The sequence below is a fragment of the Plectropomus leopardus genome, chromosome 6, assembly GCF_008729295.1.
Source record: "Plectropomus leopardus isolate mb chromosome 6, YSFRI_Pleo_2.0, whole genome shotgun sequence".
Classification (NCBI taxonomy): Eukaryota; Metazoa; Chordata; class Actinopteri; order Perciformes; family Serranidae; genus Plectropomus; species Plectropomus leopardus.
The window spans coordinates 25,723,536-25,747,092 of NC_056468.1; the positions used below are offsets into that span (position 1 = coordinate 25,723,536).

Below are 23,557 nucleotides of genomic sequence, written 5' to 3' on the forward strand. Positions count from 1 at the left end.
TGAGAGGCAGGCAGCTTTGTTTATATAGAGAGGGACATTGCGCCTTTTTACATAATGATTACTTTTAAATTTGACTTTTTCTGTATTTTGAAGTAGTTGAGTAGTTTTAGTGTGGTGGGCCTATATGCTACTTTTATTTAAGTTTTGAGTGTAGGTTTGTCTGAACATTGTACACATATGAAAGGGGGGGGTCTTCGCCAGAAAATTCTAAGTACCAAACACTTCACTGTGTGTATTATGAAGCATTTTGTGGACCAATTTGTGCCCTTTCTGCATCAACATATGGTGTAAATGCCTTTTTTTTTGTCAAAATAATTTGTCCTCTGCTACTTTCATGTTGTAATTTGGACACATGTCCACCATGTGTGACCCTGAAATCTACACCTATGATTTAAAATGTGGAGCAACATCACTTTTCTTGTGCTGCTTTCAGATGCCTTTCACAACTAAACCTGTGAACCCTGAGCAAATCAGTGCAATTTCTAAAAAAATAAAAAAAAAAAAAAAAAACATAGGAAAAAGGCAATGAGAAAATAATGCTTGAAAAATTATTATATTCATATACAAAAAATATTGTAAATTACATTATAATAGTTTGTTATAAATTAATAGTAACTACTTTTTAGGTAACTTTCTTGTACTTACAGCACAGCATTATACAGCAAAGAATACCCAAAGAACTGCTAAAACTTCAGTTTTCTTTCTTTTGTTTTATTTAGTTCTGTATTGTACAGTTGTGGCGTAGCTCTGTTATTTAGAAGTTATGTACCATAAAAAAAAATAAAGATAAAATGTCATATTTAAAGCATCCATCAGCTGCCAAGAGGGCGCCATGTAATTTTCAGGACGCTGCTCATAAAGGTCTTGTGACACTCTGGAACCTGATTGGTTAAAGTGCTGCGATTTGATTGGTCGATGCTGACGATGTGGGCGTGGTTAGACGTCAATGTTTATGTAGCCCGCTGTCGGTGTATATAACTGCACCAAGGACTCTGCAATGTGATTTCCTGACATTGATTTGTTTCCTTATCTTTTAACCCGCCGTCTTCACCACATTATGCTCCAGCCGTTGACATGGGGAACCACTAGCAGGTGAAAGACGGAAGAAACCGAGGAAAAAGCCGGAATGGCAGGCGCCTTTGGCTTCAAAGGCTGCCAGAAAATTCGAGGTCCGCAGATCAGAAGTCTGCTCGAGGCGAAGGACTTCATCCTGTTCGACTGCGACGGGGTCATATGGCACGGAGAGAAGGCGATAACGGGCGCGGCGAAGGTGGTGAGCTCGCTGATACGACACGGCAAAAACGTGGTGTTCGTCACCAACAACTGCACCAGGCCCCGGGAGAATTATGTGCACAAGTTCTCCCGGCTGGGCTTCACCGACGTGATGCTGGAGCAGATCTTCAGCTCGTCGTACTGCTCGGCTCTCTACCTGAGAGACGTCGTCAAGGTCCGCGGACAGGTGTTCGTCATGGGCTGCGACGGGCTGCGCAGAGAGCTGCAGGAGGCGGGCATCCCCTGCGTGGAGGAGGCGGACGACCCGGACGCCACCATCTATAACTGCACCCTGGCTCCGGACGTCAAGGCAGTGCTGGTGGGACATGATGACAAAATGACTTTTCTCAAACTGGCCAAAGCCTCGTGCTACCTGAGGGACCCGGACTGTCTGTTCCTGGCCACCGACAACGACCCCTGGCACCCTCTGTCAGGTGGAAGGATACTGCCAGGTATGGTGGTGATGAGGCTCAGCTTATTGTATCAGTGCCAACCATGTATCGATTATAGGGGTCGACCAGTATTGGTTTTTCAGCACTGATACTTATTAATAGTAGTTAATGAGCCCCATAACCGATATTTGGAACCGAAAATATTGACGCAAAAAAAAAGAAAATCTTTCTGTCAATATTTAGAATTTGAAATATAAACAACTCCCAACACAAAACTTTATTTAAATGCCTTTAGCAAATGTTTATTCAAAGCTGGAACTTTTAGCATCAAACACTGAAAGTTCCTGGCAACTTTTTTTCATGAAGTCAAGTGAAAAGTTAAATAATAAATGAGTAAATCAAAATAGCTCCCTGGGGTTTTACAAACTAAAAGTTTCTACTATGCTGACACTTCTTTTGCACTTTTTAATTAATTGTTTTTTAAGGGATCATTAAAATGAAATGCCGATGCAGATAATCAGCAAAATGCTGAATATCTGTCCCAATAATCGATCTGGACGATAATCTGTTCACCCCTAAACAAATACACTGAACAAAAAAAAAAATGCAGCACTTAGCCACAGATATCACAAGTTTTAACCCTTTGAAACCTGAGCAAGGTGTGATTTTGTCAAAAACACTGGAAGAAGTTAAAAATTACAAGAAAATTATCCAACATTGAGCCCCCCAAAAAAGAAGAAAAACTGTAAATAAATAAATATAATAATAATAATAATAATTAAATAATAAACAAAACAAAACCAACAAAACAAGGTATAAAAAAGGATAGTTAAGTGGCTTATAAAAAATTATTATATTTTTATTTTTACATTTTTTTACATTTTTCTCTATTTTATAAATCAGTATTAAGTCAGTCATTTCTCTCTCTCTCTCAGTCTCTGTTAAAACTAAATCTCAGGTCATTTTCTTGTCATCTTTTCCTCATTTCATGCAGTCTTGTCATTTGAGCATGCAGATGAGTTTGCCTGAGACGGTCTCTGACAGTTTGTGCAGAAATTCTTCATTTATGCCAACCAGTTGTTGCCGCAGCTGTTCAGGTGGCTGGTTTTAGATTATTTTGCAGGTGAAGACGTTTGAAGAGGAGGTCCTGAACTGGCATGGTCCCCATGTGGTCTGCGGTTGTGAGACCAGTTGGATGTACTGCGAAATTAACAGAAACAACATTACATTGGAGACGGCTTATGGTAGTGACATGAACATTAAGTTTACGGGCAAAAGCTCAGGTGGACGTTCCTGCAGTCAGCATGCCAGTGACACGCTCCCTAAAAACCTGTGACGTCAGTGGCATTGTGTTGTGTGATCAAAATACACATTTGTGAGTGTCTTTTTATTGTGACTATCCCAAAGAACACCTGTGGAGTAATCATGCTGTTGAATCAACACGTCCATATACCACACCTGTCAGGATTATCTTGGGAAGGGAAAAGTAATGGATTTTAACAAATTTATGAGCAGAATTTGAAAGACGTGTTTCTTTAGTGCATGAAAAAAGTCTAAGATCTCTAACTTAAACCTGTGAAAAAATGGAAGCAGAACAAAAGTGTTTAAATTTTTGTTCAGTGTAGATTTAACAAACAACAGAACTGGAGAGTTACTGTTGCACCTGCAAATTCTAGCTGCAGTTCTGCTGAGTGCACACTGATTTTGTCTAAAAGACAAATAGACACGGTGTTCACTGTGAAGAATTGGTTGAATAGGGGGGCTCCCCGCTGACTGCTATTCTTCTCCGTCTCTCATCTGTCACCCTGAAGGGCCCACCGTGTACAGTGCACAGGACAGACTACACAGGGGAGCTTTTTTGCAGTATATTTCCCCTAAATGTGTAGGCTTAATATATGTCTGTGGTAAACAAAAATGGGAATGAATATGCATCATGTAAGTGCAACGTGAACTGATATATTAAGGTTAAACCTCTGCTGAGGGGGGGGGGGGTCCCCCACCAACTGCAATTCTTCTCACTCTATGTGCGTTGTATTTGTACTTTATCATGTTTAAGGGGTCTACTGTGTACAGTACACCAACAGACTACACATGACAGCTTCATTACAATATATTTCCCTTAAAATGGAGCTTCAGGCTTGTCGGTTTGATTAAACATGAATTTTAGGAATGAATATGCATCACATAAGTGCAACATGAACTGATATATTAAAGGTATCAAACCAACTTTGCAGGGTCTCAAAATCAGGTGGCGTAAGTTTTTTAGACATTCACCTTTTAATGGCAGTGACCCTGGTTGAAGTCCTGCCTGGTGTTTTTGCTGCACGTCATTCCTCATCTCTCAGTTCATTTCCTGCTTCTGCCCCAATATCACTACGAAGACAAAATGCCCTCCAAAACATTAAAAGGATCAGATGATACTGCAGGACCTGCCTGAACACCCTCATCTTTTAGCTGCATGTATGTTGCCAGACAGTAAAAATGAAACTGAGTCTTTTTAGGGCTTCAGGAAAGGTGCGGCTTCAGGGCAGCTACCAGTTTGCCTGTTTAATTATACTGTTTACATTTCAGGAACTTTCTACTTGATTTTATGATGCACAGAAATGAATTGAAACCAGTGGCTCTCTGTAAAATAACAATACTGGATTCAGAAATCTAAAAAAGATAGCAACAGTATAGCCCTGTCAATGTTATTACAGTTAACTAAAAACTAAAACTAGGTGTGAAAAAGCATTATTGTTAAATTAAATAAGAATAAAAAACTTAAACTTAATATAAAAAGGGTGACTGCCACAATATTGTACAAAACTAACTAAAATAAAATATAGACAGAAAGTTTCTTAATGGAAACGTAATTTTTTTAAAAACTCCCATTTATCGCACAAAAGATTTTATGCCCACATGAGGTGGTATATTAGACGACTCGAAAAGTCATATTTTGCAAAACTGCAATGGAAACACCTTTTTGGCTTTCATAGGTCACATGATGTTCTGGCTTTGTGCTCGTCAGTAAGAACTGTCTCGCTCGGGAATGATGCAGCAGGAGCTACAAGAGAAGTTGAGTGGCTCATTCAGAAGTTTTGAATCAGCAATTCGTCTGAAATCGTGGACGGTGGTCGGTGGCTGCAATAGAAATAAACCTGCTAATGTTTTGAACATCATCACCATGCTGCTCGCATAAAATCCCTCACTGAAAACAGCCATCTCACAAGTGTGTTTTATAGACATTTTAAAAATACAAGTTACATTTTGCGCTCATCTGTAATGGAAACCCGCCTAATGTCTCACTTTAATCTAACGTTTTGTCTCATCTTTACCCTCTTAAGGTTCTGGCTCCCTCACCGCAGCGCTGGAGGTGTCCTCAGGTCGCAAGGCCACTGTGATCGGCAAGCCCAGCCGCTTCATGTTCGAGTGCATCTCCAGTCAGTTCAGGGGGGTGGACCCCGCCCAGTGCCTGATGATCGGGGACCGCCTAGAGACAGACATGCTGTTCGGGTCCAACTGTGGCCTGGACACCATGCTCACTCTCACCGGCGTGTCTCAGATCGAGGAGGCCCAGGAGTACCGGAATAGTGAGCTGAGCACCAACCACAGCCTGGTGCCCGACTACGTGGTGGACACCATCGCTGATTTCTTACCTGCTTTTGAGGAACTGGAAGAACAGAGCAATTGACGAGTCCTGTCACCTCTAGTACGGAGCACAGATCGCTTCTACTGCATTTCAAGTGCAATGTTTTAGTCTGGCAAAAAAAAAAGAAACAAAACAAAGAAACACTCCTCAGTAACATGACGCTGTTTATGTTGTGTCTAAGACACGAGTAGGACAGAATATTCTCCCCAAAATAATCAGTAATCCAGTGCATACCTCAGTGTTTCTAGTGTTGTGCCCATTTGTGATCGACGGTTCCTTGTTGCTGTAAGTGTTTATAAAAATATATGAATATACTGCACTTTCCTCTTCATAAAGTTCATAGGTGGTTTGATATTTTTAACATCCAGAAGTATTTTTGTAAAGCCATGAATTGCTCTGCAACGGCATTCATGTGTTTAAAGGCTGGTCGATATTTCTTTTGCCAAAAGGCAGACATACTTACTAACGTAGAATCGTTTCCTCCCGTGTGTTTGCCTGGGTGTGACTCCTCCTCGATTCATTTATGGCAAGAGGAGATAATTAAAGAACTTCTCTCAGCTCTGGGGAAGATGACAATCTGCCAGTCAGACAGGTGACGTGTGTATTCACTTTTGGCCTTTCTGTCACGTCTGTGCTACTTGTGCCAATATTCATCAGAGTGCCAAACAGCTTACTGAACCTCATAGTTAGAACACCAGTGACACAGTAACGGTGGCCGGTCATACTGCTTTGTTGTGAAATGTCAGTGTTGTTAATGTTTACCATATAGAGCATGCCAGCAACGGTAACAATAAATGAATCCTAAATATGAAGATGTTCATCTGTTGAAGACAATGATATGTCCTGTTTTTACACTGAAAATGTCATTTGTTTTTGCTCCATTTTTTCACAGAGATCAAAGACTGTTTTTGCACTCAATAGATGTATTTCTCTCAAATTTTGGTCACAAATTTGTTAAAATCTGTGTTAGTGTGCACATTTTCTTTTCCTAGCTGATCCATCCACCTGACAGGTGTGACAGATGAAGATAAGCAGCATCATCACTACACAGGTGTGCACAATGAAAGGGCTCCCTAAAATGTGCAGCTTGATAAAGGATAGGCATACGGAAACATTCACCGGACCTGCTGCCCGTTTCATGTTCATTTCACCGCCACAGGCCGTCTCCAAGGTGGTTTCTGTTAATGTGACAGGACATCCAACGGGTGTGGCTACATGTAGCCACCTGAACAGCTGATCCAACAACTGCTTTTAATAAACACCAAAAACTGTCTCAGGTAAGCTCATCTGCATGCTCATCGTCCTCGCTGGGTCTTAAATTGACAGCAGTTTGTCATTGTAGCCAGCCTGTTGGATGTACTGCCAAAATCAGTGATATTTTAGACAGCTGATGGCAGTAAAATGACCTTTCAGTTTACAGACACCAGCTCTGGTGGACATTTCTGCAGTCAGCGTGGCTCCCTCAAAACTCGTCACGTCTGTGCGGTTGTGTTGTGTGACAGAACAGCACATTTTTGGAGTGGTCTTTAATTTTGACAACCATCCTGACAGGCCTCCCACACATTTTCATGGCCAAAATTTCAAAACTCTTTCATGACTTTTCAAGGAGCCATAATATATATATTTTGCCCATAACTGTAATTTCAGCCAGCAGGAAAAGGCCTACATGTAAGGAGAGACAACACGCAGGGACAAACGTGCATGAGGGTACACAAACGTTACACGCTGACACGTTAAAGCCACGTACAGAGGACTCGTGCAGAAGACAGTTCAATTACTTTTTCCAAAACATTCAATGATTTTCAGTAATAGCATGACTCTTGTTTCCTGTGAAATTCATGACTTTTCCAGGCTTTCCATGACCGTGGGCACCCTGTCTTGATATGCCACACCTGTCAGGTGGATGGAGTGTCTTCGAAAAGGTAATGTGCTCAAGAAGAGAGATTTTAACAATTTTGCAACCCACATTTAACAGAAATGTATCTATTGTGTGGATTAATTAAATCAAAGATCTTTAACTTAAATGTGAAAAAAACGAAGCAAAAATCAAGTGTTTTTTTTCCCCCCAGTGTACGAATGTCCTTATCTTCTGCTTGTTTTGTGTCTATGCTTCTACATCAAGCATGATAAGAACACCACAATCAAAATTCAATATTCTTTTAATCATTTAAATCCAGCATTGGTTCACAGGAACTCAAAACCAGTTCACTCGGTAATATTGCAACTTTATATCCAGCATCTCTTCAGCCTCGTTTGAGTCCAGCAGACAGATGAGTTCGTGGATTGCAGTGAAAAGGCATGAAATGCAAAATCCAATCATTTTATTTTTGTACCAGAGCCTGGCGTTTGGATTTTTGTGTGGTGGTAAAGCAAGTGAAGCTCAAAATATAGTAAGACAAAATCAGAAAATTCGAGACGATATCATGTTTAAACCACTGTTTAGCAAAAAAAACAAACCTGTAAGGAATAGCTGCAGTGCTAATAAAGTAAATAAAGAAAACCTAGATGCTGTTGTAATGGCTTTGCTGTGCGAAATACAATGAAGACATTCTGATAAATACAATTAAGATTTAACATCTAAAAAATAAACATATGTACATTTAAACAGGATTTATCCAATACTTTATTCTACATCATGTGTCATGTGGCATTAGGTTCTCTTGTGCTGAGGAACAGAGTTAAAGACAAAAACTGATCTCCAACAGATAAGGACTTTGGTTGCGGTTATTGAGTCGCTTCACGTCACTCTGGTCCACCGCGCTGTGAAGACAGAAAGAGAAAACAAATCTGTGAAAAACAACTTTAGGTTTGTCAATAAGGATCCTGGAATTACAGTTCCTCATACATGCACAAGTTTAGGTTTACAATTTCAGGTTTTGCAACTAGTTGTAAAATTTTTATGAGATGCTGTAAATCATAAACATCACGCCGTCTGTTCCTACAAGTGTCGATGCAGACAATAGTTCTATCTATCGGCTTTCTACGGCCAAAGATAACAGCTGGAGGTTAATCTTAACTCAAGGACGAAGGCTTTTTTACTGAGTGCGTGTACATGGACATGAATAACCTGTTTATGATTTGGCTTTTGGAGTATAAAGTGTATGTGTTGAGTTTTATTTGCATGTATAGAAAAGACATAAAAGAAAACTAAGAACTTTAAACACTTAGCAGGAGACGTTAGAAGCCAAAACTGGCTTATGGGGATACCTCCCCTATTAAATAACAATAATCATTCATAAAAAGAAATCAAAACTAAGTTTGCATAACTGATCAAAATGTTAAGACTAAGCAGTCCTTCGCTAATAAAAATGTACAAACGACAAAAAAAATGTATTTAGCAAGTGAAATGCATTACAACTTGAGTGCTACGAGTCAACGACAATCATGTTCATTAATCAGGTAAACACCGTATTCAGTTTCTAGATGGAGTACTTTAAGTGTCTTTCTAGAGGTGCTTATAATTTCCCATTTCTCTGAGTCACTTGAATGCATCACCTGACCCGGCATCTGCTCATCAAAGGCAGGTGTGCTAAATTAGCAGAGAGCAGGGAGGATGCAGAGAGGATGCAGTCTTCAGCCCCTGTGTGTTTGCTTAATTTTATTATGTGTAGTTTGTTTGAACTTTGTTTTTTGTAAAGGCCTGTTTATTTTGGGGGATATTTGATATGGGGTTTTTGTTTTAACGTGACAATCAGACAAATCACATCCTGCAAATCAGCCGACACCCGGAGCACCCTGCATCAACAAACAAACAACCGATACAGCAAGCTGATCATATCTACCATGGCGTCTGCGTCACCGTAAATATGCTTTGTTTTTTCAACATCAGGTTGTGGTTTTAATGTGCTAACTGGCTAACAAGCATCTTGAATCTGCCCTGTTGGTCTTCCAGTTTTCCTTTTTTACACTCATGTTACAGAATACTGCTGCCTGCTGGTGCGGAGAGCTATTTCCTCTAATGCCAGTTAACTGTTGGCTGTAGTCTCTGCAGTGTGTTCGGGTACAACTTTTTTGGCGAGGTGCAGCAGTGCAACAGTTGGCCTTCGTTGCCACATGCTCTTTGATGTGGGTGTTGTGTGTCTGGGCCTTTAGATGTAGACCCCTCACCTGGATGTAGTCCATTTCCTCTGCTGCTAGCGGTCTCCTGCGGTATCTTGCAGGTAGTAGCTGAATAGAGGCCAAGGTGTCTGGTGTGCCAGGAATTGGGGTCAAAGGTACATGAGGTCTTGATAATGGAGGTGGTGCTGGATTGTTGTGTGGTGTTAAATCAACTGCTAATGTTTTCAATGCCTCTTGGACTAAAAAAAGGAAAGAAAAGAGTCAGAAAAAAAATCAAGAAGCACCAGAAATCATCAGAAGGGAAAACATTAAGGTGCATTTCCAAAGGAAAAATTAGTTAAATCTCATTAAATGTTTTCATTACATGACTGTCAAATATTTTACCCGTCAGAGTGTTGTAAAAAAAACAAAACAGGCACACATAGGCCAAGGTATTTGTTCAAATTACAGTTGTTGGATCCCCAAAAACGGTTACTTGATTCTACACTGTAGCATTACTGTGTGAATATATTGTGTAAACCAGAAATAATTTATAAATCTGCATTTTTGAGCCCAGAAAGAGAAATTCAACATAAAACAGACAGAAGATGTCCACTATCTGACCATTATTCACTTTCATTACGCTCACCGTTGGGTCTTGGCAGATCATGTCTTTTGGGGAACTTGATCAGAGGAGCGTGAGGCCGAACAGCCTGCAAACAAACAAACAAACAAACAAACAAACACACACACACACACATTAAATCAAACAGCTGTGTGAATTAGATGAAGACTTATTTAGCCCAAAACTAAAAAAGCATAAAGCATCTATTCAAATAATTGCAGCTTATCTGCGGATTTATTTATTTTTTTAGGTATCTGCAACTGAGCCCAATAAACCATGTATAGTGATGGTGAAAAGATGTCTGTAGTGCTAAAAGTATCCAAAAATGACAATGCTAAAGCGACTTGTCTTTACAGAAGGAGCTGGTTCGTCATGATAATATATACTTATTTGTGTGTATATATTTGTTTTAACCTTCTGCAGGAAATGCAAATAGCAGGACAACCTGGGTAAATAAAACATGGTTTCTTGAAAAGCACATAGCTAACAAACTTTCCAAATTAAACCTCTTTTTAGTAAATAGTAGTTCAGTGGCAGATACCCAAACACACTGCCTATTAAAACTTATCAAGGTCATCTGTGATTTAAGCGTAAGTCTTAGATGATGACAGTAGATTCAGACTGAGGAGACTAACACAAAATGTACCAAAGATAAATGAGATCAATCAGGACAAACGGGTCAGAATGTAGTGATCCCCAAGAAAAAACAAAATTAAAATTTTTCTATAGGTAGACAGAACCATGGGCTGCAAAATACATAAAGATGTTATCTTACATAGATACTTTTAAACTAAAAAGAAAAAAAAAAGAAAATCGGGTTGACCAATATTGATTTTTCAGGGCAAATACTGATACAGGTTAATAATATATATAATAATTCATTAATAGTTAATGAGACCAATAATCAATATTTGGAACTGATATGCATTTACAATAAGAATGATCATAGTTTTGTCAATATTCAAAATTTGGAATACAACAAACTCCATCACAACACTTTGTTTAAATGCAAATGTTAAATCAAGACTTAACCTTTACATGTATATACTTAATACATATAAAAGTTCCCAGAATTTTTGTTTTTAATTAAAATAAATAAATAAAAATAGCTCCTTGAGGTTTTGCAAAGTAAAAGTTCCTCACATGCTGACACTTTCTTTGCACTTTTTGATTTGATAATTCTTATCGACAATAAAATAAAACCCTGATACAGATCATCAGCAAATCATATAATAATAATATCGGCCCCAATAATTGTCCAGGCCGATAATCTGTCGATCCCTGGTCCTACTCCATTATTGTTTACATACTTGCTGGATTACAAATGTAACGATAGTTACAAGTACCAGGGCTGTCAGACACAATATTTTTGTCACTGAACGAGAGAAAAGAACAAAAAATGTCAATAATGTTGAGTGACTGGATAACTGTGAGCAATATTGTAACAGCTGTTGAATAAACTTAATCTCCGGATAAAATGAACAAACGTTAACAGATGTGATTCCAGCAAATAGCCGTTGACAAACCGGGCTAACGGCTCAGCCAAAACGGTGAAAATGTGAAAAACAGTTAACATCGATTCAAGTATTAGTCGGTGACAGCCTTTATTGCTGCTGTGCATGATGTCTCTGTGAAGACTGCGGTTAAACAAGGACACCAACAAGGGTACGACGACATTAGACAACCAAAAAAGCCTCACCAAAATCAACCGACTTGTTGAGAATATCAGAAAAACGACATTTTTTTACTTCACGACGCTCGTGTGAACTCAACACCGTGATGTGTGCAGTCATTAAAGATCAGGAGCAACAGTACCTGGATAACTCGGGCGGCGGGGGCAGCCATTTTGGAGCTGACTTTGCTTCCCATGACGACCTCACAGGTTCACTTCCGGTATTTAAAAAAAAAAAAGAAAGCAAAAGCTCCGTGTAGCTGCTGAAACAAACACAAGATGGCGCTGCTGTAAGTATTAACGGTAAATCTATAGCATAAGCGGTCCAGAGGATGCGGCTCATGATAGTGGTGCAGCGGCGTAAAGATGCTAATCATGCGCTATACGTGAATGGCATCAATGTTAGACTGATATTTAGACGATATACTGACGATGTTATCATCTTAATGCGTGTTGTTAAGATTTCAAATTTAATATTTAATATTTATATTCGGGTATTTTTTTTAGCTACGTCTTTCCTCGAGCTTTGTCTTTTACCTCTGGCGATTGTGACAAGCAGCAGACAGATACGTTGACCCCGTGTTTGTCCTCCGAGGTCAGATCCTCAGGCCATAGCGTTACTGCAGACTATCACTCCCGTTTGTAAGTTAGCCTCCTGTCAAAAAAGGACATACAAAAATAGACCAATAAAACACCTTAATCCTCTAAAAGCACAGCCAGTCGAGGTCAAGTGAGGCTCCAAACGCTTTTATCCGTCTTAAAACGATTAAAAGGCAAAAAATACTGTCTGTGTGATTCCTTAAAATGTCAATACATGACTACAGTGCCAGTGCAAAGACAAATATCATACCCTATCTTTGATTTCACTCCGCCTTGGAGAAAAAAGAACGGAACCAGGTCAAGTGGTCAAGGCTCGTCCAATCAGAAGCGAGGAAATCAACAGAGATCGTTGAAAAGAGAAGATGTGTCACCAGTAGTAAACTCGCGGTGCGCTTTAAACATGATATGGCTAAAGCTATCTGTCATGCTGCATTGCAAAAATACACAGTATTTAATATTACTATTAGGATAGAGGTAAGCATCAAATCACCCCATTATATCATTTAAACTTAAATAAAAGATAATTGTTAAATATAGTTCATTTAATATAGCCCAAAAATTTCAGGAATCATATGTGAGATTAGCAAAAAAGAAAGAAAAAAAGCAAGTCAAAGCAACAGTGGGTGGATATCCTGACTTTTTTGGTCCTTCTAATGGGTTTATATATTGTAGCCTACATTTTCCGTAATAAAAATTAACGGATTACTTCACCCACAAAATGACCATTTTTAGCCCATATTAATTAGTCATACCATGTTATCTTGAATTTGTGAAGACTTCTTCTCTCACATGCCTCCATGGACAATGGCAAACATTTTAACCAACTGACTGGTCAGGGACCACATTTAAATTCATCATAAAGTATCAAAGCATTTGTTAATAAACTTTCACGACTTGTGCAGTTTAATCCAAGTCTCATTGAGTTAATGTCCTGTTGGCTACTAAATAAATGAGACTTAAATAAGGCTATAATGGATAAGCTGTGTGAGCGTTTTCCCTGTTGACATGTGAGAAAAATCTTTTTTTTTTTTTGTACAATTTCAACATAATATGGCATGACTATTTGACTTACAATTGGCCATTTTGTGGTTAAAGTATCCTTTTAGTGGCATATTTAAGTTGGCCCCCCCTGACTGGTAAATGTGAATGTCTACTGAACTCGATGCCCCTATATTTAAATCAGACTTGCTGTTAAAAAACTCTAAGCCCAGAATAAAATCACCTTGATGACCTCACCAGGGTTGTAAAACACATCATTTAAACTGTTTTTATGGGTTGAGTAGTATATTTCATAAGGCATAAAATCAACAAAGTACCCCTGTCATACAAAAGGTAAAATCTTTGAACAGAAACCACTGTAAAAAAACAAACAAACAAACAAAACAACAACAACAACAAAAAAAAACCCACAACACAATCCAGAGTTGTTGCCACTGCCGGCAGCTGGTGGAACATCTTTCCTAAAAGGCTCTTTGTAAGTGCGGTCAGACATATCAGCCATGATATCACAACACCGCCATCTACAGGATCCACCATTCATTGCAATGGTTCTCTGAAGTATTGTGATGCTTGATAAAAATCTTATCTCATTTGTGTTCTTCCACATTCTTGAAGGACAGTGTCAGATGAGGGGATTTCAGACCTTTATGGCATGTTCATTATATTGACATTATATTGTGCAGGCTGCAGAGAGACACTGGAGTGTTAATATGTGTGTGTTGTTAAATCTTGCCTCTCTAATAGTGGCCTAATCATTAAATGATGCATATCATTGCATTTAAGCTTTGCTCTATCTCAACATGTTTAAGTCTATATTGGTTCAGAATAGTTCAGCTAAACCAAGGATATGTTACATTTGTAAGTTTCATATGAATCGACAATTCTGAAGTGATGTAGTTCAGATTTCATGTATGAGCTTCTCATCAGAAGGAGGAGGAGGAGGAGATGGTGAATGACGTGAGACCTTGGAGAGACAGCAGCCAAGCAGGCCGTGTTTTTGGTCATAGAACCTGGTCGGGACCTTTCCAGCCGTGTTTGTGGCGGCAGGTTTTTTAACAAGTTGTTGCAACATTTGCAGCTTTGTGTGCAGTAAAATATGCTTTTAAACCAAAATATGGTGCTTTTCTAACTCTAATCAAGTGGTCTTTGTGCCTAAACTTAACTACATTTCTAACAGTGGGGAGATGTGAAATTGAAATGCAAAGTTTAAGCATATCCGCTGCATATAAAACGTACATATTCAACATATCTGTGGTTTGCAGAAACATACAATTTAAACATTTTTTTCTGGTGATTGGGTTTAGTAATTCTTTACGATGATAAACGTGTCTGTGTTCATGGTGTCATGATTATCTCATTAAGATGATGGAACTGATAAACATCCACTCACTCTACCATAGCAAGAAACAACGTCTTTAAAGTCAAGTGGCCAATTCCCATTTTATTAGATGTCTTTTTTTATGAAACAAACTGGTCCAGAGTCATGGAAAACAAAAAGGTCCCAATCTCAACATGGGCGGACTCCTAACTTGAGACACCACTATGGCTACATATAAAAACAGTTTTACAATCAACAGATTGCACAGAGCAGTGACAGTCTCAGGTTAAGATTCGGCCCCTGACATTATGTTTGTTATGTGCAGCACTGCAGACAGACGGTGCGCACCACCGTGAAGCGTCAGCAGCTGCATGGCACGGCTGTTTGACTCAGGTCTGCTGCAGCTGTCTGAAGCAGACAGACTGACTCAGTGGCTCTTTGACCTGTCGAACAGCTGTTTGAGTTGGTCCTGAGAGGTGGCTTCTTTCTGCTGCATGAGGTCAGTGTGACCCTTGGTAACACCCCAGCCATCGGGGACAGACAAGGAGGGACACTGGGGACGACCAGAGGCTGGCTTCAGGTTCTCCCAGTAGTCACGACGGGCTCTATAAGAGACAAGAAGTCATACTAGTTAGTACTCAGTGGTGCTGAAGATCCAATATTCCACATTTGATCAAGTTTAGGTACATTAATGGTGTTAAGTGAGAGATTAAAAGTTGCTCTGACCTGGCTCTGACCCAGGGCTTGGTGTGCATCTCCAGACCAGCACCCCAGTTGCCGTGTTTCTCTGAAGCAGCTGGGAGGAAGCCTCTCTCAGGGGCCAGCTCCTCTGCAATAGCCCTGATGTGATAAGCCTCAAACCCACAGCAGCCGCCAATGAAACGGATGCCGACATTATAGGCCTCTCTGGCGTATGCGTGCATGTCCCAGCGGGTCAGGATCCTGGGCTCCAAACCTGAGAAAAGATTAATACTCATTTGATTGAAGAGCGGTTGATTTTGGTCAATTTTGTTTTTACTGGTTGACTTTGCTGCAATGTGATGCAGTATACCAGCAAAGGGTGTATGTGTATGCAAAGAAATGTGTATACACACATATATATGTATATAAGTATTTATTTTTTGATATATTTTATATTTTCTCTGCAACATAATATTAAATATAATTTTTTTTTACAATTAGAAATATAGTTTTCTGGACATTTTTCCCTATTTTTTGATAATTTTCTAATCTTCTTCCCTTCTATAAAACATGTTTTATAAATTTCTTGTCATTTCTGGGACATTTTTTAACTAGTTGGTTATTGTCTTTTCCCCCCTATGTTTTAGAAAGAAATCAAACCAATTTGCTCAGATATCAAAGGGTCAAATAGCTTGTAAAAGGTGTCTGAATGCAGCACAAGAAAACTGATGCCAATCCAGGTTTCAAAGGGTTAAACAGTATTTTCTTACCAAAGGGGAATTCTGGCAGATCGATGAATCCCTGACACCTGCAGTCGGGGGTGTGGTATGCCAGGGGCTGCACCATGTAGTGAGCCTTCAGCCCAGCCTTCTCCACTCCCTCCTTCATCATCTCAACAGCTTTCACGCAGGTCATTGGGTCAAAGTGGCAGTTGACTCCAACAATCTGGGCACCTGCAGAACAACATGCATCAGCATTAGCTGACTGTTACAGATAAGTAAAGCAAGAGCACAAGTCCTAGAGGTTTGGGTGTTAAGACATTTGAACCTGGCTGATTCCTTTTAATGTTCAACATTTTGTCGCTGATAACAGTTGGAAACAGTTTCGTCTTGTAGGCTGGCCCCAGTTATTAACTCATGCCAGTAGACTATGAACAGATATGTCTTATCTCGAGTCGGCTGGTGAGAAATCTTGTCCTTGTCATATTGGGAAATACTGCCAAGTCACACTACAGGGAGGTCATGTGAGGAAAAGATGAGTTCAGCAAGTTCAACAAATTTAAAGTCAACATATATTTCATGCCTCTCTTAGATTTGATTCCAGTTTCAAATAAGGAGTTCATACTGTGTTATTAATATGCATAGTGACTGCCCTCTAAAGGTTTGAATCTAGCTATTACAATTGAATTTTTCTATTGGCTGATCCTGGTAGCAGGAGCTCGCTTTCATCAACAACCGAGCCCCCTCTTGTCCCCCTCTCGCCAACCGACTACTTTATGTGTGCAGGCGGAAGGGAGGTGCTGTGGATCAAGAGGCGGCGCGAATGGGTGACTGGGCATGTCTTAGCCCCCCTCCCAGCCCTGCCCACTTTTAAGACTTTTTTTTCACATTACAGGGAAGAGGCACTCAAATCTTGTGTAAAAACACTGTACCCACCGGCTTTGACAAGCCTGACAGCACATTCTGCAGGAGAGACACCGTGCATGTCTCCATCTGGCCCGATACACAGAGAAGCAGCCACAGGCTTCCCTGTCTCCTTCAGCACCTCCACAGCCCACACGGCCTCTTCAACGTGCTCAAAGTACTGCAGGACAGACACATCAGCACACAGTCAAACCATGTTCTTCTCAACTGAAAATGCTACAGCATGAGGAATAAATTCAGTTCCCTATGGGTAAGTGATGTTTTTTTTAGTCTATTTTTTTATTCTCTACCTCAGCAATCAGGAAGTCCACGTTTTTCTTGACAAACACATCCAATTGTTTCTTGAAGATGGCCTTCACGTCTGTCTCACTCTTGCAGCTGAGGTAGGATGGGGTCTGAGACACTCCTCCGGCAACCAGAGCATCACCCTCGTTGGCGACCTCACGGGCCAGATCGCAGGCAGCCTCGTTGATCTGAGCACCCTGCAGAACGAAAGACAAATTATTGTGAAATACAGAAGGCTTCATGTATCAGTATTTCTATAAAGACGGCTAATGGGCTTTCATTCTACATTGTTTACTTTGTGGTCAAGATGTTTTTCTGAGATGAGTCATTCTGGCCAGTTTTCAATGTACATTTGATCAGCCATCTGCAGGATATTCTGCTTATCCCTAGTGGCGTGATGTCACGTTAAACTTACAGTGAAGGTGAGCTTGTTGCCCCTGTTCTCCAGTTTGTCATCACTGGCGTAGAAGGTGAAGGTCTGCATGACGTTGGCGCCGGCCCTCAGGAACTCCCTGTGCAGCTGTCGCACTGAAATCAAACAATGATAAGGAAAACAAATCCATACACATACTGTTGTGCATGATGAAATGTGCAGGGGGCACTTTCACACGATAATTAAAAACAACATTTACAAAAGAGTATGTGACAGCCTGAGCTCACCTGCTTCAGGGTGCTCTGCAGCGGCTTCAGGGGTCCAGGGACCTGCCTTCACGTAGCCTCTCTTCTCCAGGGCAAATACAAAGCCTCCATCGCCAATCACAATCTCCCCAGCGTCCAGACGCTCCAAGATTCCCTGAATAACAGACGAGTTAAAGTTTAGATTGATGTAGATTGAATATAATTAGTACGGGGCTGAAGATGAGCAGCTGAGGCCAAAGGTCTGCAGGTTTACATTTCAAGTGACTTTGATGACACTCGCATACCTTTTTCTAGTATTATGGCTCACCTCTGATCACACTGACTTATTTATGTCAGATAATGCTTATTAGACGGACAGAGAAATAATGTATTCGGAACAGTTATTGTTAAGATTAGAAATGGGGTGGGGCTTATGTCAAAAATGGGTGTGGCTCATACCGAGGGTGGGTGGGAGCTTGTCAGACATTTTTAACCTTAAATCCATGTGAATTGATCAGATGTTGCTATATTTGTTGTTTAGAAGAAAACTGTTTACTGTTACAGTTACTGTTTACTGTTAAGACCTTCAGAATTGAGCTTCAGACCAGTTTTGATCACAAGAGTAAGAGATTGAACAGCTACCTGAGGATTTTCCTCTATCATTTTCTGATATTGACACATTTTACTTGGATAACAGGCCTGCTTGTACTTGTAAAAAAGTATACTATCACTACTGGATCATCATTTCATTATTCAGTATTAGCCCCTACCCTAGAATTGCTGCATTTTGCCCCTGATGCATTGTGGGTTCATCGTCCAGTGCTACATGACCCCCTTCCCTCTTCTCTCACTAACCCTGAGTCATTAAGACAGCTGCACATGTCTGAGAACAGCTGCACTGACTCTGATGACTGATAGATTTAAATCTTTTGATTCCAAAATGCATGGTGGTGATAGTAAAATTCAGACTTTGTGTGACAATTTCTCAATCTGAAAAGACAATTAGCTTAAAGATATTTGTTACACTTTTGATTGTATGTCTGCAGAATGCGGAATTCAAATTTAAAAATGCATCCAGATTTAGTCATTGAGTATAAACTGTTGACAGATAAGACATCACTGTAAGTAGTTTTAATGCACTGTCCTAGCACTAAATATTTGTAATTGTTAATTTTTTAATTGATTCATGTATTTGAATCTGCTAAAAGCTCCACATTGTGTGTGGTTGTGCCATAAGCCCTCACCGGATCCTCCTCACGTTAAACCACACTGAGTCAGATTGAGTCTTTATGGAAAAAAAAAAAAAAAAAAAATCCTTATATACAACTTGACAAATTCTAGAAAATTCTGCAGTTATAAAACAGTACTTAAAAGTATTTAATGTACTATTAACATTTTTTTAATTAATCAAAGTCATGAGAGATAATTATAATCACCATGCATATCAAAATCAAAATGAGCTCAGGAAAAAGTGAAACTTTTCAAATAACTTTTCAAGAGCTTTTCATCAGGATGTTTTTCAAGTCACTTTTTCTGACTACATATAGTGACTCTACTGACCTTATGTCTCCATGAACAGTTCAAAGGTTCAGTGGTCAGAGACATATGATCTGATATACCAGTTGTGCAGAAGATGCATTAGAAAGACTATATCCCTCTGCCCAGAATACACACAAAAACTCAACCATAAAATGCAGAGTGCCCCCCCATCCTTCACCTTCAACCATCCCCCCTCAGTGCTTTGGGGTGGATCTCAGACATGGATATTTCAAAATCTGGACAAATTGAGCTAAACCTATGTTAAGTTTGGTGCTCAGGGATCTTTACAAATAGAAATCACACATATATGCATTCCATAAAACAAGACATTTTAAACCCTTGCATGAATATTCTGCAAGTTTCACACATACCTTCTTTGCTGGTGCCATTATCCTGCTGCTGTATGGACCCCTGACTGCTCAGGACCTTGAGAGGTTGAAGCAACATCGAAGTGAAGCAGAAGGCCACTATAAATCTCTCTGAAGCAGGGGAGGGGTCTACCTAAGAGCTGCTCTGATTGGCAAGAGGCAAGTTACACAACTACCATGCCTACTCTCTCCCTTCCCCCCTTTAACTGAATGAGAGTATTGTGAGTGTCCCGGTTAATTATGGTTGTTGGTGTGTTTGTCTGTCCTCCTGTTAGCTTGTGGGTTTTCTGTTTTTTGGACACTGAATAGAGAAATCCATAAAGTTGATAGTGGGCAGCTACCTTCAACAAGTCATTAAGGATTAAGTTCTATACTAGTGCATATGTGAAATATGTGACTCAGGCAAAGATGCTGTTTTAAGCACTCATTCCACATTGACAACACAACACATGGCCGTAAAATTAAGTGACAAACTCAAGTTTATTGTTTGGGGTTTACATGGTAATACTCCACAACTGGAGCATCGCTGTCACAAGTGCTTATTATCTCCAAATTGAACCTGCAAAGACTTGAGTTCTTCTGTTCTTCACTTTTTGACCGACTGAAGGGATGGGTGCCTCAGGTATCTTGCTTTGTCTCGCTCATGCAGAGGACTTGGCCTTCTTCTGCATCTCCATCACGTGCTTCATTTCCTGGCTGCTGGTTGCCTCTTTGTGCTGCATTAGGTCAGCATGGCCCTTAGTCACACCCCAGCCCTCTGGCATGGACATGGATGGGCACATGGGACGACCGGATGCAGGAGAGAGGTTCTCCCAGTAGTCACGACGAGACCTGGGGATGGTAAAGATGCAGGTTACACACAGAGGAAAAGTTGCACCAATAATATAGTTTTGTGCATTTTAGTTTGGAGGTTTTACCTGGCTCTGACCCAGGGCTTGGTGTGCATCTCCAGACCAGCACCCCACATTCCGTGTTTCTCTGAGCCAGGGGCCATTATGCCTCTCTCAGGGGCCAGCTCCTCTGCAATAGCCCTGATGTGATAAGCCTCAAATCCACAGCAGCCACCAATGAAGCGGATGCCAGCCTTGTAGGCCTCTCTAGCATAAGCGTGCATGTCCCAGCGGGTCAGGATCCTGGGCTCCAGAGCTGAGGAAAGAAAAATCAGAATGAGCTGCCAGGTACATGACTGTTACCTGATGATATGTTTTTTCTTTTGATGTCTAAGCAAAACATATTACCAAAGGGGAATTCTGGCAGATCGATGAATCCCTGACAGTTGCAGTCGGGGGTGTGGTATGCCAGGGGCTGCACCATGTAGTGAGCCTTCAGCTTGGCCTTCTCCACTCCCTCCTTCATCATCTTGACAGCTTTCACGCAGGTCATTGGGTCAAAGTGGCAGTTGACTCCAACAATCTGGGCACCTGAGAGAACCGAGGGTAATGGTTAATGCCATTTCAGACAGTACAGTTGACTTTAAAGTAAAGAAACATAAGGGTAAAGCATGAAATCATGCAGAGTAGATTCAATATGTACCAGCCTTCACCAGCCTGACAGCACACTCTGCAGGAGAGATGCCGTGCATGTCCCCCTCCGGTCCGATGCACATAGAAGCTGCTACAGGCTTTCCGCTAGTCTTCAGCACCTGCACGGCCCACTCAGCCTCCTCCACATGCTCAAAATACTGCAATAGCCAAAACAACACAGTCACCACTAGCTACTCACTTGCTCCATCAATCATATGTCAGATTGAAGTTGACATGACTTGAAATAAAACATGAATCCACCTCAGCAATCAGGAAGTCAACATTCTTCTTCATAAACACCTCCAGTTGTTTCTTGAAGATGGTCTTCACTTCGGTCTCACTCTTGCAGCTCAGATAGGATGGAGTCTGACTCACTCCACCAGCTACCAGTGCATCTCCTTCATTGGCTACTTCCCTGGCCAGGTCGCAGGCAGCCTCATTGATCTTTGCACCCTGAAAGAATGAGGCAGAGGCATTGTGTTTATCGATAAATTCACAATTAGTGGGGGAAAGAGGAATTTGCAAAGTCTGCACAATCTGAACAATGTTGGTTGTAGTTGGGAACTCACAGAGATTCTCAAGTTCTGACCCCTGTTCTCCAGTTTGTCATCGCTGGCGTAGAACGTGAATGTCTGCATGACATTAGATCCTGCCCTCAGGAACTCCCTGTGCAGCTGCCGCACTGATGGGAACATACAGATTTGTCATTTTGAAGGAATAAATTTTGTGCTTTTAGTTTTGTGTACCTTCCCACCGTGTGTGGTTTGTGTGTGTTGTCCGTCTTACCGGCCTCAGGGTGTGTGACCGCAGCCTCGGGAGTCCATGGCCCAGCCTTGACGTAGCCTCTCTTCTCCAGAGCAAAAACGAAGCCACCATCGCCGATCACCACCTCCCCAGCGTTCAGACGCTCAAGGATACCCTGTGGGCGAAGAGGGATTCACATATTAAACTGAGTTCTACACTAAATAATCTTAAAATCTTAAAGATATTTTTCGATTACGGAACATCTCCACAAATAAACCAATGAGGAAGGGAAAAATATATGTGATTTAAAGACAGTGTAAGACAAACAATGTCATGAATGTACAATTTTGTAGTATTTGTTGCAGTTTGCAAGAGGCAATGTGCAAATGGGTGCAAAGGTAAAAAGATAAAATCCGTTTTTAGCCTGAGACTCTCCAGTATTTGCTGCTTTACTCTGGCTTCACAAACCACGTGCGCACATAAAACTTGCAGAAACATTTTCTTCATAACTGCAGTCCATCAACCAGCAGGACAACTTTGAACTACAGTATGTAATTACAATGGATGATGTTAAAGATTTGCATGTTGCATCCACAAATAACAGAAACAATGCAGTATCATCTGCATAGATGTTTTTTGTTGGTTTTTTTTACCTTCTTGCTTGGTGACATCTCGTCTTCCCAGTTTCAGTTGCAGCACTAAGCACTTGGTAACAGCGAACCCCGCTTTTGACCCGGAGAGTAAGGAAAGTCGTTCCTCACCAGCTTTATACAGCTGGGTGAATGTGGGAGGATTTCAATCTGATGCCAAATTCATGTATATTTGCCACATGTCTGTTTGGACATTGTGCAACAGTCTGGCTCACAGATCAATGGGGATGGCACGGGCAGCAGTCATCTCTGGCAAGATGGGGACATGTGGTCTGTTACAGAGACATCTGCCAGTTTAATGATTATATTAAAACATCTAGTTTAAATATTAACATACTCCCAAACTGTTTCTGCTTTGCTGTAAATTCTGCTTTCTTTTGTAAATTGATGACCACAGTGGAGTAACACATAAAAGAAGAATTGGTTTAACAGACCATATTTGACTTTGAAAATGCAAAGTAGTTTCCTGCAAATACAGGGTGGATACATCACACCATGTCTCTCAGGTGTCCATCTTCATTGTGTGACCCTGAAATTTCTGATGCAAATAGGGACTTTACAAGCATACGGTGTCCTCACAGTTGGAACTGCTGCAAAGGCCTGAAGAGATAAGCTTGTGTTATGCACTTCTGTCCAGTTCTTGTTATTCTTGAGACACAAGACTGATAAGACTGGCAATGATCCCAACTCGAGCCCCAGTGCAAACTGAGGTGACTAACTGGAGCTTCCATATGTTGTGGTTTTATATTAAGATCTCATAACAGAACGGAAACACTTGTGGTTTGTGTATTAATCTTTGGTCATGCAGAGGAGCTATTACAAACTAAAAAAAAATAAAAAATAGAGTGAATTAAACTGCTTTTGTTCTTAACCTTCACTCTAGATTTAAAAACCACTGCTGCATGTAGATCATTGCATTTATCCAGGTTAACCAGTAACACCTCCTGCTCACAGTCTTC

At 40.6% G+C, this 23,557-nt stretch overlaps 4 protein-coding genes across 5 annotated transcripts; 1 reads left to right on the plus strand and 3 right to left on the minus strand.

Moving 5' to 3' along the window:
- Positions 1-864: 864 nt before the first annotated feature.
- LOC121944081 (pyridoxal (pyridoxine, vitamin B6) phosphatase) lies at positions 865-6,232 on the plus strand. Its single transcript, XM_042487752.1, has 2 exons — positions 865-1,724; positions 4,991-6,232. Exons 1-2 carry the CDS (start codon positions 1,127-1,129, stop codon positions 5,335-5,337), a joined length of 945 nt encoding a protein of 314 aa, XP_042343686.1. The 5' UTR covers positions 865-1,126; the 3' UTR covers positions 5,338-6,232.
- Positions 6,233-7,436: 1,204 nt separating this feature from the next.
- mrps36 (mitochondrial ribosomal protein S36) lies at positions 7,437-12,452 on the minus strand. Of its 2 annotated transcripts, none has more exons than XM_042487754.1 (5): positions 12,168-12,452; positions 11,774-11,890; positions 9,983-10,046; positions 9,403-9,593; positions 7,437-8,055 (listed from the first exon to the last, which is right to left on the minus strand). In XM_042487754.1, the coding sequence occupies exons 2-5, from the start codon at positions 11,825-11,827 to the stop codon at positions 8,038-8,040; spliced, it is 327 nt and encodes a 108-aa protein (XP_042343688.1). In that variant the 5' UTR covers positions 11,828-11,890; positions 12,168-12,452; the 3' UTR covers positions 7,437-8,037. The 2 variants fall into 2 exon arrangements, with proteins under 2 accessions (XP_042343688.1, XP_042343687.1); XM_042487753.1 differs by having other exon boundaries at positions 11,774-11,893.
- Positions 12,453-14,650: 2,198 nt separating this feature from the next.
- LOC121944080 (betaine--homocysteine S-methyltransferase 1) lies at positions 14,651-19,747 on the minus strand. The gene is made up of 8 exons (XM_042487751.1): positions 19,685-19,747; positions 17,817-17,949; positions 17,572-17,684; positions 17,162-17,353; positions 16,884-17,031; positions 15,999-16,181; positions 15,274-15,502; positions 14,651-15,152 (listed from the first exon to the last, which is right to left on the minus strand). Exons 1-8 carry the CDS (start codon positions 19,700-19,702, stop codon positions 14,975-14,977), a joined length of 1,194 nt encoding a protein of 397 aa, XP_042343685.1. The 5' UTR covers positions 19,703-19,747; the 3' UTR covers positions 14,651-14,974.
- A 395-nt stretch (positions 19,748-20,142) lies between these two features.
- Positions 20,143-22,708, minus strand: LOC121944389 (betaine--homocysteine S-methyltransferase 1-like). The gene is made up of 8 exons (XM_042488159.1): positions 22,602-22,708; positions 21,991-22,123; positions 21,774-21,886; positions 21,466-21,657; positions 21,215-21,362; positions 20,920-21,102; positions 20,599-20,827; positions 20,143-20,512 (listed from the first exon to the last, which is right to left on the minus strand). Exons 1-8 carry the CDS (start codon positions 22,617-22,619, stop codon positions 20,323-20,325), a joined length of 1,206 nt encoding a protein of 401 aa, XP_042344093.1. The 5' UTR covers positions 22,620-22,708; the 3' UTR covers positions 20,143-20,322.
- Between the last annotated feature and the right edge of the window lie 849 nt (positions 22,709-23,557).

Excerpts from the sequence above, each read along its gene's own strand:
- LOC121944389 (XM_042488159.1), bottom strand. Across the intron at positions 21,887-21,990 it reads GGTCACACACCCTGAGGCCG|TGCGGCAGCTGCACAGGGAG; the intron begins GTAAGACGGACA and ends TGTTCCCATCAG. Across the intron at positions 21,363-21,465 it reads TTGACTTCCTGATTGCTGAG|TATTTTGAGCATGTGGAGGA; the intron begins GTGGATTCATGT and ends TGGCTATTGCAG.
- mrps36 (XM_042487754.1), bottom strand. The coding sequence starts at position 11,827 with ATGGGAAGCAAAGTCAGCTCCAAAATGGCTGCCCCCGCCGCCCGAGTT. Across the intron at positions 10,047-11,773 it reads CCGCCGCCCGAGTTATCCAG|GCTGTTCGGCCTCACGCTCC; the intron begins GTACTGTTGCTC and ends GTTTGTTTGCAG. Across the intron at positions 9,594-9,982 it reads TGATCTGCCAAGACCCAACG|TCCAAGAGGCATTGAAAACA; the intron begins GTGAGCGTAATG and ends TCCTTTTTTTAG.
- LOC121944081 (XM_042487752.1), top strand. The coding sequence starts at position 1,127 with ATGGCAGGCGCCTTTGGCTTCAAAGGCTGCCAGAAAATTCGAGGTCCG. Across the intron at positions 1,725-4,990 it reads AGGTGGAAGGATACTGCCAG|GTTCTGGCTCCCTCACCGCA; the intron begins GTATGGTGGTGA and ends TACCCTCTTAAG.
- LOC121944080 (XM_042487751.1), bottom strand. Across the intron at positions 17,685-17,816 it reads TGCAGAGCACCCTGAAGCAG|TGCGACAGCTGCACAGGGAG; the intron begins GTGAGCTCAGGC and ends GTTTGATTTCAG. Across the intron at positions 15,503-15,998 it reads TCTGCCAGAATTCCCCTTTG|GTTTGGAGCCCAGGATCCTG; the intron begins GTAAGAAAATAC and ends ATCTTTTCTCAG.